Below are 16,289 nucleotides of genomic sequence, written 5' to 3' on the forward strand. Positions count from 1 at the left end.
TTTCACAAGCACCCACACACACCCCTCTCTATACTTTCTGATAGCTGTACATATAAAGGTCACTTCATATGATGATTTTTTTAGTTTCATGGTTCCTATTTGTTGGATTTAGCACATAGCTTATTAGGGTGGAAGGTTCCCCAAGTCGTATGTAGGTTTTGTTACATTTCAGAATAATCGCATTATTGGGTATTATAGAAGAATAAACGCAGATTTCCTGTCAGAGGTTAGACCTTCTAAATTCTCTGTCCATTGAAGGACTACATTTCCCAATAGCCCTAACGCGCAGCTTCCGGCGGAAGTTGGGTTATCATTGGTCGTAGGCTAATGTGTTCTTGTCGGAATATGGAGCTGCCGCTTTTGACTGACTTATACCAGTTCACTATGGCCTACGGCTACTGGAAAAGCGGTCGACACCGGGAGGCCGCAGAGTTTGAGCTCTTCTTTCGGGAAGCACCATTTCAGGGAGGATTTACAGTCTACTGCGGCCTTGAGGAGAGCTTGAACTTCCTAAGAGGATTCCGCTTCTCTCGTTCAGGTGACCCCCCCACTACTGCACGTAATTTTGACTCCTCCCATCAAATGTATCACCTTCTCTACTAATGACTCCTCCTACTTGTTTTATTTCCCCACATACTCGTGACTCCTCCCACTTCTAATATTACTATTATGCCCACCTGCTGATTTCTGTCACATCTCGCCCTAGTTTTCGCCAGTTATTCTCATTCCTTATCTCCAGCAGTTCCATCATGCTTCATTCCTCTCCTAGTCACTTATTTTACCTCTTTTGTTATCCTGAGTAAATACTTTACGCCTTCCTTCAACCCCTTTCACACCTGATGACTTCTTACCTCTCCACCTGGTGTCCCCATCTCATCTTTGAAATCTGCACCTCTTCTGTTTCCTCAAAGAGTACAGTCAGCACAACACATTGGAACATTCCTTCACACTGGAACATTCACCTTCCTCTTCCTCCCCTTCTTTTCAGTTGTCTTCTTCCCTCCTCATTTACTTTTCATTCTTTCTCTCTCCTTTCCTTCTCTTGCATTCTTCCTACCCCTTGCTTGTCTTTTTCTTCCCATTATTTTCTTCCCCTTCTTTTTCATTTCTCCCTCCCCTTCTCAACCTTCTTATACTATTCTTTCCATTCCTTCTCTTACCTCCCCTTCCTCTCATTTATTTGTCCTTTCCTATCCCAACCCTTCTTTTCGTTTATTCCCTTCCCTCATTCATTCTTCCCTTCTTTTCATTCCTTTTCTTCTCATTCCTCATTTTCCCTCCATTCCGTTCCTCTCCCTTTCTTTTCCTTTTTTTTCTCTTTTATTCTTCTTTTTATTCTTCCCTCTTTTTCTCATTCCTCCCCTTATCGTCTTTTTTTCCCCCTTCTTTCTCATTCCTTTTCTTCCCCTCTCTTCTTCCCATTCCTTCCCTTGTCGTTCATCCATTTTACTTTTATTCTTTTTATTCACCTCTTTTCTCTCCCTCACCTTCTGTTCTCCCTTCCTCCTTGCAATATCCTTCCCTCTCCTCCTGTTCTTTTCGCTCTTCTTCTTTTCATTCCTCGTCTTCTCACCTTTTCTTCCTATTCATTCTTCTCACCCGTTCTTCTTATTCCTTCTGTTCCCTCCCTCCCTTCTTTTTCTCCTGCAAAACCATTTTTTTTCTGGATAGCCATCCATGGATTTGTGGGATTGGAGAGCAATGGATGGAACTAACTCCCTCTTCTCCTTCCAGATACAGATTACCTGCGGTCGGTGATGCCCAGTACGGTGGAGGAAGGCTTCTTCCATTATCTAGAGACTGTGAATGCGGCAGAGGTGACAGTGACATCCTTCCCGGAAGGATCTGTTGTATTTCCTAGAGTAGGTATGCAAAGCTTTCAGTGAAAATGACTGGGTCGGCATCAAACCTCAACAATTTTTTTTGATTAGTAAGGAGGGGTTGGAACTTGTGACTAAAGGACACATGAAGGTAAAAAAAAATCAGTAATTATTGAAAGGAATACCATATTTGTCACATGACGTGACAAAATCTTCAGCTATCTTCCAATATCTTTATATTTTCTTCTAATCTATGGAGACATGCCAATAAATCCTTCATTTACTTCCTTAGTTTTGGGTCTGATTGTTTTAGTATGGATGGGGGGCAGAAATGTATCTAAAGGTTTCAACCCATGCAAGGGCTGCTTCTGAGGTTTTTCGCTCATGTGATGATACTTTCTGAATGGTGTAAATCCATGCAGGGGCCGCTTCTGACGGTTCTGACCCAAGCGAGGGCCTCTTCTAAAGGTTCTGACCCAAGCGAGGGCCTCTTCTAAAGGTTCTGACCCAAGCGAGGGCCTCTTCTAAAGGCCTCTTCTAAAGGTTCTGACCCAAGCGAGGGCCTCTTCTAAAGGTTCTGACCCAAGCGAGGGCCTCTTCTAAAGGTTCTGACCCAAGCGAGGGCCACTTCTGAAGGTTTTGACCCAAGCGAGGGCCTCTTCTGAAGGCTCTGGCCCATGCGAGGGCTGCATCTGAAGGTTCTGACCCATGCGAAGACTGCTTCTGAAGGTTCTGACCCCTGCCAGGGCCTCTTCTGATGGTTCTGACCCCTGCGTGGGCCTCTTCTGATGGTTCTGACCCCTGCGTTGGCCTCTTCTGATGGTTCTGACCCCTGCGTTGGCCGCTTCTGATGGTTCTGACCCCTGCGTGGGCCGCTTCTGATGGTTCTGACCCCTGCGTGGGCCGCTTCTGATGGTTCTGACCCCTGCGTGGGCCGCTTCTGAAGGTTCAGATACCTGCAAGAGCCGCTTCTGAAGATTCTGACTAATGCAAGAGCCGTGTCTTGAGTTTCTGGCTCATGCAGGGGCCACGCCTGGGGGTTCTGACCCATGCAGGGCCGCTCTTGAATATTTTAGCCCATGTGGGGTTTTCTGTAAACTACTTTGAGTAGTTGCTTTTCTAGGCTTCTAATGACAAAATGTATAAAGTTATTACCATTAATAAGTTAATTACCATTAATGGTATTAATGGTTAATACCATTCTCTTATTTTTCCATTTACTGTCAATGTTAACAAAAACAACTTGTGTCTGATAGGAGCCACTGATGAAGGTGAGAGGTCCTCTGCTGGTGGTCCAGCTTCTGGAGACCACGCTGCTCTGCTTGGTGAACTACGCCAGGTAGGTGCCACACAGCTCTATGGAAACCAACCCTGGACTGGGGTTTGGCTTCACACTAGAAAACTGCATGCCCTTTCTATGTTTTTCTTAAGTATGTCTAAGTTTCAGATGGGTGCTTCAGTCCCCCCCCCCCCCCCCTCACAAACCCAAAACATTCTTGTAAATGCAAATGAATCTGTAACAGGTTTGAGTTTTATTTTCTGTATATAAAGGTAAAGCATTTATTGCATTAGCTTCTAAATTGACTCCTATAGATTCTATTAATTCACAATGTATTCCTGGAGCTTTTATAGAACAAGTGGAGAAAGATAGATAGATAGAGTGAGTAATTCCAGTTTAAACTATTGAGCTCTGTAAGCAAGCTTTATAGACATCTGCCTCTCTATAAGATCTGCCAAACATTCTGCTATTATATATGTAAGAAATGAAATAATAAACTATATTGTGGACTCAGTATGGCTGGGGTTACACCAGTGTAGTGTTTAATTGTGCATTGTCACGCCTAGTTTGGCCAAAACCACATCCAACCCTTTTCCACAGCACAATCATTTATTTATGGAGCTACAATGCTAAAAAGTGATCTCAGCCTTTCTCTACATGAACACATCATGGTTTTAGTTGCATTCTCCTTTACTTTGTCATTTCAGCCTTGTTGCCACAAACGCTGCCCGCTTCCGCTTGGCTGTCGGCCCTGAAAAAAGGCTACTGGAAATGGGTCTTAGGAGGGCCCAGGGACCAGACGGAGGGCTTTCCGCCTCAAAGTATTCCTACGTAGGAGGTGGGCCTCATTGCTCAATTGTCCTGTGTGAGCTAGAAGTAATACTCTTACCGCAGTGCCTTGCCAACTCCAGCATCCAGCCCTCTCCCCCTTCAGAGTTTAGGGTTTATGCCGGCGCTCGGGCTGCTCACTTAGAATACAGGACTTCTGGTCCTGTATTGTACGTGATGACATCGCAAATCCTGTGACAAATGGAGCACCAAAGATAGGAGGCTTCAGGGGATTGGTCACTGGAGGGATAATGTGAGCAAACTGCTTTTTATTGGTGCTCTAAACAAAAACATTGAAGGTCATGGAAGGTTGGAAGAAAAAAAAATTGCAGTTCCACAATGGGAAAATAAGTACAAAGGTATAATCCACACTACATGTATATGAAGTGCTGCCTAAAAGATGCTGTTGCTTGTATAAATTATAGCCCTCGTACACAAGTTGGCTTCTTTTGCAGAATCTAATAGACTATTTTATTGGAATAAATACCCTCTTGGGCTCCTAATTTTGGGTGTAGTGCCCCAATTATTTTAACCTTGTTTGTATCCCTATAGGAGAAGTATCCAACCCATTGTACGGCAAGAACCAAGTGTAAGGTCCCTTTGTTTTGTTATCCCCTTTCTTGAAAGCAGTATCTTTACGAAGTCTCTATTAGCCTAATAATCACACAAATCTTAAATAGCAAGAGATTAATTAACAGAGAAAAGAATTACCAAGTGATCAACAATTATTCAAAAAATCTAAATAATGATCGCATAGACTAAGTAAATTGATACGTTGCGCAAAGAGTCCGTCCTCTGTATCCTGCACTTTGGCTGAGTTCCAAGAAGATTGGAGAGAGAAAAGAGTAAGTAAGAGAGAGACAATAAGAGATATCGGGTATCAGAGGTATAATAGTTATAAGAGAACAATTTGTGGCTGTTGTCCCTTCCTATACATCTCCAGGACCCCTGGCCACATTAAGCCAGACCCATGCATCCCCCCTTACTCAGGTGTCCCCCCACTTCAGGAAGTACACTGCTCCCAGGTGCCCGCTGATATTCTTCAGTAGGTGTCACTGTTGCACTGGGGGCAAGTCCTCTGACTCAGCTGACCAGCTGGTTCCGACTCCTTTGGGTGTCATCTGATAACAGCTATGTGTACTCACCTGGCAGGATATTTGGAGAAGTCCTTAAAGTGGATTTCTCAATGCACACCCCCCATACTCAACAACTGGTATGTCATTCCTGCCAACAGCGATGTTATCTCTTTCTGGCTGCTTGGTTCTGACCGCCAGCTGGAATCCTCTTGCATTTTAAAGGCAACCCCCATCAAGGCTCACCAACAGTCACCTTGAACCCATCATTTGAAATGGATATTGCATTAGTGCTAATTTGCTACAATTCATGTTGCACATGCACCACACCTGAAACCAGCCACAGGGGTGTGATTGAAGTTAAAGCTTAAAGGGTCATTCTTCCTAAATCTGATATTTCTTTTGTGGATGCTGGAAAAGTTCTGTTTGGGGTCTTATTATAGTGGGACTGGATTTCTGACAGGTCACTTCGAATTTTTCCCTATAAGAATCATGGGGGAGCATGCATGTATTGCAAAGATGTACTCGTTTATTTTACACATACTTACTGTGAGATGTGAGTGGTGTGGATTCCATTTGATAACCGTCTGTGTCCCTTATTCTTCAGGATTTGATTGCACCAGCAACGTCTTGGCAGGAAAGAGATTTGGCATCCCTGTGGCCGGCACTGTGGCTCACTCTTATGTGACGTCTTTCTCCTCTATAGATGAAGTGCAGGGTCAGGTAATGGCTTGTTCTGTCCCCATCTCTGGTAGCAATGTTAGTCTTACTCAACTGAAACTTTTTTTTATTTTTTTTCAAGACCCTGCAGCCTGCAGATGGCCAGGGAGGAGAGGTAGACTTCCTGAAGCTCTCTTGGACGTGGCTGGAGGAAGTGTGCCAGCTCCTGAAGATGCCTCCACACAGCACAAACGTAGGCGAGCTGGCAGCTTTCATATCCTACGCCATCGCTTTCCCGCTAAGCTTCCTAGTGGTGGTGGATACCTACAGTGTTATGATGTAAGAGGTGAATGGGATGCAAGCCTTGAGTAGTCCTATGTGTTTGCTGTTCCTAATGCACAGAACACTGAGCCACTCCCGTCAGTCTCTGTACAGAGAAGCTGATACACTAATGTACCCCCACAGTCACACACTATTAATATACATTTATATAGCTCTGACACATACCGCAGTGCTGCACTGAGAACACCGAGCCAGTCCCATCAGTCTCTGTGCAGAGGAGCTGACACTCTAATAAGTTTATAAAGCTGTACAGAGAACACTGATTCTGTCACTGCATCAAAGAAGCTTACACTCCAATGTCCCCCACATAGTCCTCTATACACAAATAATTTTGGACAGTTTTACCCAATCTGGAAAAACAGGTCCCCTGGACACATTGCTAAGCCCTAAGTACTGCTCCAGTGTTTTCTTCCTGTTTCATGTCATTTCTGCATATTGGCAATATTATCAGCATGAATATCCAAAGAAATACTTGAAGCTGTGGGCAGTTCATGATTAATGTCCTCTCATCCTTGGCAGGAGCGGTGTGCCCAACTTCTGTGCAGTGGCCCTGGCATTACATGAGCTTGGATATAAGGCTGTTGGTGTACGGTTGGACAGTGGAGATCTGGCCAGGCAGTCTGTTGAGATTCGTAAAATATTCAGGCGCTGTGCGGAGAGGTAAGTGTCTGTACTCAGTGAGAGTGTTGCTGCATTGAATCTCTTCTTTAGAGCTGGCCCCACAGAACCAGTCTATGGTTATCAATTATATGTCTTTAATATATGTCCATTAATTACATGAAAAAGGTGTGCAGTCTTTCAGTTTATTTTCTTTAGAAAGCAGTCATAACCTGAGTAGAAAAGCCTGTCCCTGCCAGGATGCTGCAGGGAAGGACCCTGGCTAAAGCCAGTGGTCTCTCTGCAGAGGTGTGATAAGTCTTGAACTATATTACAACTACAGTTCTTCACTGAATAAAGCTCATTCTCACTGCAGTTGGTGATCGTGGTGCACACCTGATAGAGCACAGAGGAGGCTGTCAGGCTGGCTTGAAGTAAATAATAGGCTGCCTGGCCCTACTATCTTCCTCAAGTCACACCCTGGTTGACTGCTATGAGCCCTAAGGAATTTGAAACATTTGGCAGCTCTGTGTAGAATGACCACATGGGTTTTTACTCTTGTAGTATGGTAACATTTTTATTTGCCTGTTGCAGTAGTATCAGGCTGCTGTCTGTGACCCCTTTAGTCTTGAGTGCACTTCCTATACTTGTGACAGGAGCACAACAAATGAGGGTAGCAGTTATAATAACCTGACAGGGGTTCCAACGCTTCTTCTTTTACTGAAGAATGCTTTGTTGCAGCCTGTGTCCCTCTAGGAGAAATGTATTAACATTTCCTGAATTGACATATTGTTGGGAGAACTGGTTTCCAGACTGCAGTAAAAAAAATGCGACTGAAGTTGAGCTTTCAAGGAAAACCAAAGCCATGAAATGCAAACTATTAGGTGGTAATTGCTCCATCAGTGACTGGACAATAGTAGGGAAATTCTGGGCTCAGAAGAAACCTGGGAAATGGTGGCAGTGGATGGAGTGGCGAGAGGGAGCATGAGCATTGCATTGCTACCGGAGGTCACCTCAGACAGGAAGTGTGCCATAATGTGCATGTGCAGCTCAATGTACTTTCCCATCATAGCTTAATGCCAGGAAGGAACCTGTGAATGCATATGCAGAAATTATGTCATTCCGACCTGGCCAATCAAGACCCTGAAACCAAAGAAGGACCAGTTGAAGATGTGGACTGCAGCAAAGAAGCCTGGACAGGAAAGGTTAGTTAAAAGTTGCAAACAGTCAGATAAGTTTGTTTTATTGCAGAAGAGACAAGGCCTGTCCCATCTACAATAAACTTGCCTGCTCACTATTTTTTTAATTTTAAAGTTTGGTTCCGCTTTAAGTTTCCATAATGTGAAAATTTGCTGTGTGTACTTTATTATAGTCACAACTTCCGATGTTAGACCTGGCTATAAGCTTGTCAGTTGTTGTTATTTGTTGTCCGTTTTGTGGTTTTAAAGTTTTATGAAATCACAGCAGACACCTCTACATCTGTTCTGGTTCCATTCCAATAGGACAATGTCTTTAGGGTGAGAAAATATTTGAAACCTTTGATTAACTTTCCATTAGTTAGAATAAATATACACAGCTCTAGGACACCAACCGAGGCTGTTTCTTTCCCCCCCAATCCTGATCCAATACCAGAGGATGGCAAGGACTGGACAAGAGATCGCCTTTCCCCTTTACCTTTTTTTTCTCACTATGATATTTCCAAGCTTCATTCCAGTTTATTTTGACTTAGCACATTACCTGAACTCCCAATGGATTGAAGTGGTAGTTCCTCTTCTTCCCTGCACAATTTTTTAAATATCATATTGAGAATGTTAAACCCGGACCTCATACAGAAGGGACTGTTTATAATTCGGGCATTATTTTGCACCAACTTCATCCACCTCCATTTCTCCTTTATGTTCGGAGATGAAGCGTACTGACTGTCATGCTTATTCATTGTCTTTTAGCTTGTTACCTATTACATATTTCAACTTTATTAATTCACAGATTTAATGTTCCAGCCTTTGAAAACTTGTCCATTGCAGTCAGTAACAACATCAGTGAGAAGAGTCTGAAACTCCTGACCCAGATGGTGAGGATCTGGCATATTTAATATTGTTACAAGGCTCAGTATGGTTTTATACCTTTAAGGGACAGGGTTCAGATGGTGAATAAAGCCCAACTAAACCTAAAATTGAACAAGGTAAACACTAATAGCAATCAGATTAAGAGAATCAGCAAGAAAATACGTAAGTAATAAAAAAAGCAAAGAAGCGAATATCAGCATGCTTGTATACTGCACTGCAGCTTATTTCCTTTCATCAGTGAAGTAATTAGTGGGAGGGTCAGTTGGATGTCACCATGTGGCCCAAAAAGTGGAAATAGCAATAGATGGCAAACTACATTCCTCAGTCTCTTTCCATTACAGTGCAATCCATGTGTCTGCATAAAGAGACAGGATTTGTAGTTACAGAACTTGGTTGATGCACAATTTAAAGACCTCAATCTATTAACAGGAAAGTAAAAAGGCAGCGGAGGTCCTGGTGATGTGGCTACAGCCAATTACAGCAATACAATGTTTTTTTTAATTTGGGCAGCACAGTGGCTCAGGGATTAGCACTGTAACCTTTGCAGCGCTGGGTCTCAGATTCGAATCTCGGCCAGGACACTATCTGCATGGAGTTTGCTGATTCTTCTTGTGTTTGTGTGGCTTTCCTCCCACATTCCAAAAACATGCAGTTAGGTTAATTGGTTTCCCTCTAAAATTAACCTTAGACTATATAAAAGACATATGATTGTGGTAAGGACATTAGATTGTGAGTTCCTTTGAGGGACAGCTAGTAACATGACTATGGACATTGTACAGCGCTACGTAATATGTCGGCGCTATATAAATTCCATAGTTCTCCCCAGAGGTTTTCAGCCGGTTGCTCCGCCCGGCTGATTTGAATACCCCGCCCAGCTCTGGGCAGCTCTCATCCTCGGATGCCCGGATCTCAGGCTGCTGTGTGTCATCCGTTCAGAGGATTGCTGCTGGAGAGGTGAGCACACAGCTAAGCCTACACGTGAAAGAGACACAGGCAGCCCCGCCCCCATCTCATAGCACAGAGCTCGGATTACTTTTAAAAAAAAAATGAAATGTATCCATTGTGTATAAAGTGTGCATGTCATTCTGCATCCTCACAGTTCTGTATACAAACCTCTATATCTCCTAATATGTATGTATTGGGAGAAGGTAGAACACTGAAACAATAAGAGGTTACTGGCTACCCATGGCATAAACAACTGGGAGCACTAAATTTGCAGTGTTTTGCCACACACCCTTTTTTACCACCCGCCTACAGCTTCCTACCACCCGGCTGAAAAAAATTTCTGGGGAGAACACTGAATTCTGTGTAATCATAATAATATTGTTCATTTCCAAAGATAATACTGGAAATACCGGACTGACACTCATGTATATAGGCAATGTGATATTTACATATTTGGAGCCAGCGCATTGCTTGCATCAGGACTATGGGCTCCTTGGTGTGATACTCATGGAGGGGCTGTGATAATATCAGGAATCTACAGCTGCACAGTATATTAGTATGGTGATCAGTAGGAAGAATTCCTCTTAAATTGCTGGGAAGAATGTCACCCTTGCAGATAGCCAAAAAGGTCATTGGTGTCACTTAGTCTGACCTGAAAGGCACAGACTGCTTATGGATGCCCCTATTTAATGTACAGCGCTGCATAATATGTTGGCGCTATATAAATCCTGTTTATTATTATTATTATTAATAATAATAATAATAATTGCTCAAGGAACCCCTAGCAACCTCTGGCCAAGAAATACTGGTTTAGGCCCTCTGCTTTCAAAAATATGTTGAAAAAAATAAATATAAAATACATTTTTATGATATAATATAAAACTTTTGATTGATATGTATGTGAAAAAGGCAAAATATTTTTTCTAGCAGGAAATGGGCTAAACATCTTACCCTTGGGGGGGGGGGGGGGCACATGGAGGCTGAGAATATGGCCACATAAGCTTCCAAATCTCCCTGATGGTAATATTCTGTAGTGAGCCTGCACCTGGTTAGACTGGGGTGACTTATGTTTGTGTGAGCGCTGGGCTTCCGTCTCTTATATTTGCTTTTTTTTTCTTTTTGAAAGGAGAACGAGATCAATGTGATTGGTGTTGGCACCCACCTGGTGACGTGTACCCTCCAGCCCTCCCTGGGCTGCGTCTACAAGGTTAGAATTCATTGTGGGATGTTATGTTAGTAATGCCAAATCTCACTGATCAGCAACAATAAAACCACCTGCTGAATACTGTGTAGGCTCCCCTTGTGCCACCCATTGAGGAATGAACTCCACAAGACCTCTCAAGCTGTCCTATTGCGCACAAAGATGCAGAAAATGTTATTTATCAGACCAGGCCACCTTCTTTCACTTTTCCAAGATCCAAGGTCCAGATGTAAAGGCCATTTTTGGGCGGTATGGTGGTGGATGGGTGTCAGCATTGGGATCTTTAGTGGTCTACATCTATACACTGTACTGTGTGTCATGACACATTTCTATCATGACCAGCAAGTTGTGCCACAGTATATCTTCTCTGGGATTGGACCAGACAGGCCAGCTCACTCCTATTCCTCCCCACTCCAAACCCATGACCCTGTTGTCTTTCCCTGGACCACTTTTTGGTAAGTTCTAACCCAGGCATGGGCAAACTGTGGCCCAAGGGCCATCTATGGCCCCTCCGGCTTTTTAATCCAGCCTACTTTTAGAAGTAATTTATATTGGTTCATACACTCTCCATCCATCTCATACTGGCCCACCCGGTCTGTAAAATTTTAAAACTCATTGTGGTCCCTGAGCCAGAACGTTTGACACCCCCTTTCTAACCACTACATACCAGGAACACCCTACAACAGTGGTGCCCAACAGGTGGATCGCGATCTACCCGTAGATCGCAAAGGGCAACACAAGTAGATCACGGCGGCCTGCCTTTCAAAAGAAACTCTACCGCACAGAAGTTAAGTCCAGTTTTTATTGTTGGTAGATCATTTTGACTTGGTCATTTTAAAAGTAGCTCGCAAGCCAAAAAAGTGTGGGCACCCCTGCCTTACAAGATCTGCCAATTCAGCAAAGCCAAATTCTCACAAAATTTGGCTTTTGTCAGGCATTCAGATACCTGGACCTTTCCATTTTTCTTGCTTCAAAAAAAGTAACTGTTCACTTGGTGCCAAATATACCCCCCTCCCCTTTTCCTAGTCAGGGGCCATTGTAAATCATCAATGTTATCACTTCACCCATCAGTGGTTTTAATGTATTGGCTGATCAATGTATTTGGCTTGGCAGTTTAATATCAGAATAGCCGCTGTTAAATTTGAGATGTCACATTAGGCTCTTTTTTTTTTTAGAAATTATTTCCTTTTCAATGCCATAAAATTTCTTTCCTATTCATTCCCTATTATGACAACTGTGCACTTTTGACGATTTGACACTAGGTGGCAGAACGAATCATTGTTTTAATAGAAGACACCAGCAAATTTCAGAGGAATTGACTTGAGGAATAGTCTATAAATGGATCCCATTGTCCTGAATTTACATTTTATTTTAATATTAAACATTGCTTATTTTGCAGCTAGTGCAAGTGAACAATCAGCCCCGGATGAAGCTCAGCGAGGACCAGGAAAAGACAACCATTCCAGGGAGTAAAGCTGTCTACAGACTGTATGATGGCTCTGGTAAGATCTCTGTGTTTATGAATCGGCTTACATGTATGTATACAATAATCTCATCACAACATTTTGTTGATTTATTCCTGTGTTTTGTCTCTTTATTATAAACCAAAAACTTATCACTCCACCTGGAATCCTTACTGTTTTACTAAAGGTGAACCCTAATCAAGCTCCTGTTGGGAAGGGGGTGTTGGATGTAAATGTCAGAGTGAAGATCCCAGGTGGAGTGATTCTCAAATTCTCTCACAGAATAAGAACTTTTTAACTATATCTAGTGTTTGACCATTTAGGATCCCGAAATAATAGTTATCTGATTATTGATGGGGATCCAAGAATCCTACTACTAGTAGTCAAAATGTAAATATTGATTGTTGTGTTAGGTCTGATTTTTTTTTTCTTTGAAGAGACTGAAGCAAAGTTACTGAAACACATTTCATGTTCTCATATCTCTACATTGTCCTTCATACCAGACCAGCCATTATTGGACCTTATGACTTTGGGGGATGAGCCCCCTCCAGAGATTGGGAAGGAAGTGAAAATCTACGAAGTGGGAAAAAATATAGAAACGCAGACAGTAACGCCGCTGAGGGCCGAGCTGCTTCACCGCGTCTACTTCAGGAATGGACAGGTGAGGAGACAGATTTCTTAATATTGCAGTAATAAGTATGTGCTGTTTCATCTGCCATCAGAATAAAATGCCACAGACTTATCAATGGGGTACATTGGGTTCCCCCGGATAACAGATTATTTTTTAGATTCTGCAGCATTACATTGTCTCCCTCAGTCCTGATAAGGATTCATAGTGTCTGTTGGCCATCTCATCATGGACGTCTAACAGATTTCTGATACTCAGCCTGGATAAAACCGAACTCATCATCATCCCCCCCCCTCAAATTCCAAATCTCCCTGATATATTTCTAACTTAATAATACTGTTATTCCTCCCTCCCCTCAAACTCTTTTCTCTCATATGGATTACTGTAACCTCCTTTTCTCTGATTCTCCACTAACACAACTCTCTCCTCTACAATCAGTTATCAATTCTTCAGCCAGACTCATCCATACACAGCCTTCCCATCACTCCTCCTCTGCTGCCTCTCTTTGTAGCTCTCTTCATTGGCTTCCATTTCACCTTAGAATGAAACTCAAGCTCCTGGGCTTTGCTTTTAAATCCCTCCACAGTTTTTGTCCCACTTACCTTTCTGCTGATAGAAAAATACCCCCCTAGCTTGCTCTTCGCTCCTCCAATGAGCTACTAATGACTTCCTCACTCATCACACGCACAGCTCCAAGACTTTTCTAGAGCTGCCCCAACTCTCTGGAATAGTCTTTCTTGTCCTATTCGGCTTGCTCCTTATCTTCTGTTCACATAAAAGAGCTATTTTCACACTCACCCGTCTTCTGTTGCTTAAACCGTCCCTATATTCCACCACTACATATTTCCCTTCCTATTTTGTGATACTTCCCCCACCTCTTAGATAGTAAGCTCCTGTAATATGTCGACCCTATATAAATACTGTTTTTTAATATTAATTACACAGCACAAGCACCAACAATACTTTAGAAGAGAAACTGTTAGGTTCACCATAAGACAACTAAAACTAACAACATACCTACTGCTTGTCTACATATAAGTTCTGGTGTGCCTTCTTAGGCCAAAGCTGTATAGAGTTTCAACTTCTGCCCAAGCCAAGGTTATTATCTGCTCACTCCTTGTGTTTACTCTTTACTGCCCACTGACCTTTGAGGATTGGCCATTGGACTATTAAATGACCAGTTATTGCACTAGGTGCTGCTGCACTCTATTAGTAAGTAGTTGATGCATTTTTTTTAGAGGGATCTGTACTGTTCAGGCTGGGTCCTCCATGAGTACAGACTAAACTATAGTAACAAAATAAGTGCACGTGTACAGTAGGAGCTGGACGCAGCGTGTTTTTTGTTTTTTAATTTCTGCAACACAAAGTTCTATGGAGCTGTGTTGATGACAAGCATATTGCAATGTGGCTTCCAGTTAAGGAGGCATACAGCAACCCTTCCTTTCCCCCCATCAATCTACTACCAAATCCTAGCACTCATTGAAGGTACTTCAGTTACACTGAAAGCAGTGTTTGTATAGATAAGCAATGAAAGCTTTCCTTGTTCTGAGCCTGTATGAACAAGGCAGTATTGATCGGTATGATGGAACGTTGGGTGCAAACCCTAAGCTTGTGAAGGTGTGAAATGCAAAGTGCTCACGTTAGCTGGTCTCTGTTTAGTCAGCAGATGTATTTTGTTTTCTATTAGCTTGTTTTTTTTTTTAATTTATATCATGGCTGCTCTATGTTCTGCTAAGCCTTCTGTTTGATGTTTTTTTAGATGTTGGACAGCGAGCCTCTTCCCAGCATCACCGAAGTCCGATCACGTGCTCAGCGATCTCTGACAAATTTAAGTCCCCAGCACCGCAAGCTGGAAGACCCTCATCCATACAGGGTAAGACAGCCAACCATTTCAGTGAATTGCAATAATCTCTCTGGTGGTCTAATTATGTCAGTATATTTATACCAAAAGCAGTATTTTGCATGGAAATGTATTTTGCATTGTAGGCCTATAATTTGTAGGCATAATTTACCAAAACATGTCCAATATTTATTAAAAAAAACAAGTTTGTTAAAACAAGGGTGCAAAAAAATACTGAAACCTGTAATATAACTGTACAGTAGCATATATATATATATGCATTTATATATATTTTGATTACTCTGTGTTGGATTTAAGTTATTTTGTACTGAATCCAATGCAAAATAATTTACCACCGTGCTCCCTTGCATGCACCAACGTCACCGATAACGTCAGTGCACTTGCCAGGGGAAAGATCGGAGGAAAAGGAAGCAGCCTAAGGATGGGATCCGATGGGACCAGGTGTTTTTTTAGCTACCTCGAGTGTGGCTCAGGGTTACTGCTTTCAGCATGTTTTTTTTTTTTTACCCCTAGCCACACTTACGATTACTGCTCAGGGGGTTAAAGTACATTGACTTTCGACTGTTTAACTGATTTGTTACAGCTTTATGCACATGAATCTATAAAATAGTCAAAATATACAGCAAGCTTGGTTAGAGACTTGTAAAGAAAACGGTAGTTTCATTATGTTGATCTTAATAGGAGCTGACTGCAGTTTAAACCAGCTGCAAAAAAAAAAAAAAATCCTGCTAGCAGCATTTAAATGAAAAGTTCTCCTTTTATGATTTGTGTTAAGAACAGACACCCTTGGAGTTTCCAGGCTGGTGTGCTGATCAGCGGCTTTAGTATTTATCTTTGTGACTTGTCTTTCCTTTGCAGGTTGCTGTGACAGAGAAGCTGCACCGCCTTCTGTCTGCACTCCGCAGAAGCAGCGAGTCCAGAGCCAACCTAATGCAATTCTCTACTGGAAACTAAAATTTCCCACAATTTAATTTTCTATAATGTGGACTTTTTTAAAACTGCAGTGATTTCCTCATCCCAATGACTTTTCATACAAATTTAATATATGGTCTCTGTAAATATCATAGAAAATGTCAGAATTCTTATATTGTATAATAAAGCGGATCTCAAGGCAAGCAATTGAAATACTTCTTTTGTAAATAAAAGGGGGGGTGGGGGGCACTTGCAATTCAGGAGCCAGACAGTAAACTGCTCTACAGCCTACCGATTGGACAATAAAGCAGTGTGGACACCGAGGTCTCCCTTCCTGTAAGTATATCCCGCAAAATAAATTTTTATATACCTTTTTTAACTTACCACCTACATCTTTATTATGATGGTGAAAAAAACGATCCCCAGACTTGCCTGAATTTCAAACAGGAAGATGCAAAACTGTAGAATCTGTGAAAACCCTAATAGGAGGTTCTATGTTATACATTCTGATCGTGTTTCTGTGTTTTATGTTTGATTTTAATGATATTTAATAAAATAGGTTTCTGATTTCTTGATATTTGTGGTTTGATTGGTTAAATCTGGCAAATGTTAGC

At 42.2% G+C, this 16,289-nt stretch overlaps 1 protein-coding gene across 1 annotated transcript; it reads left to right on the plus strand.

Annotated features, from left to right (window-relative positions):
* The first annotated feature begins 294 nt into the window (after window positions 1-294).
* Window positions 295-16,250, plus strand: NAPRT (nicotinate phosphoribosyltransferase). The gene is made up of 13 exons (XM_072410547.1): window positions 295-538; window positions 1,735-1,862; window positions 3,077-3,159; window positions 3,807-3,937; window positions 5,608-5,723; window positions 5,803-5,999; window positions 6,522-6,662; window positions 8,586-8,670; window positions 10,737-10,817; window positions 12,211-12,313; window positions 12,778-12,935; window positions 14,662-14,775; window positions 15,622-16,250. Exons 1-13 carry the CDS (start codon window positions 328-330, stop codon window positions 15,715-15,717), a joined length of 1,644 nt encoding a protein of 547 aa, XP_072266648.1. The 5' UTR covers window positions 295-327; the 3' UTR covers window positions 15,718-16,250.
* The last annotated feature ends 39 nt before the right edge of the window (window positions 16,251-16,289 follow it).

Source organism: Pyxicephalus adspersus, chromosome 5 (assembly GCF_032062135.1).
Source record: "Pyxicephalus adspersus chromosome 5, UCB_Pads_2.0, whole genome shotgun sequence".
NCBI lineage: Eukaryota > Metazoa > Chordata > Amphibia > Anura > Pyxicephalidae > Pyxicephalus > Pyxicephalus adspersus.

Coding starts and splice junctions, on each gene's coding strand:
- NAPRT (XM_072410547.1), top strand. CDS start 328: ATGTGTTCTTGTCGGAATATGGAGCTGCCGCTTTTGACTGACTTATAC. Junction 6,663..8,585: donor TTCAGGCGCTGTGCGGAGAG/GTAAGTGTCTGT, acceptor ATTAATTCACAG/ATTTAATGTTCCAGCCTTTG. Junction 10,818..12,210: donor CCCTGGGCTGCGTCTACAAG/GTTAGAATTCAT, acceptor CTTATTTTGCAG/CTAGTGCAAGTGAACAATCA.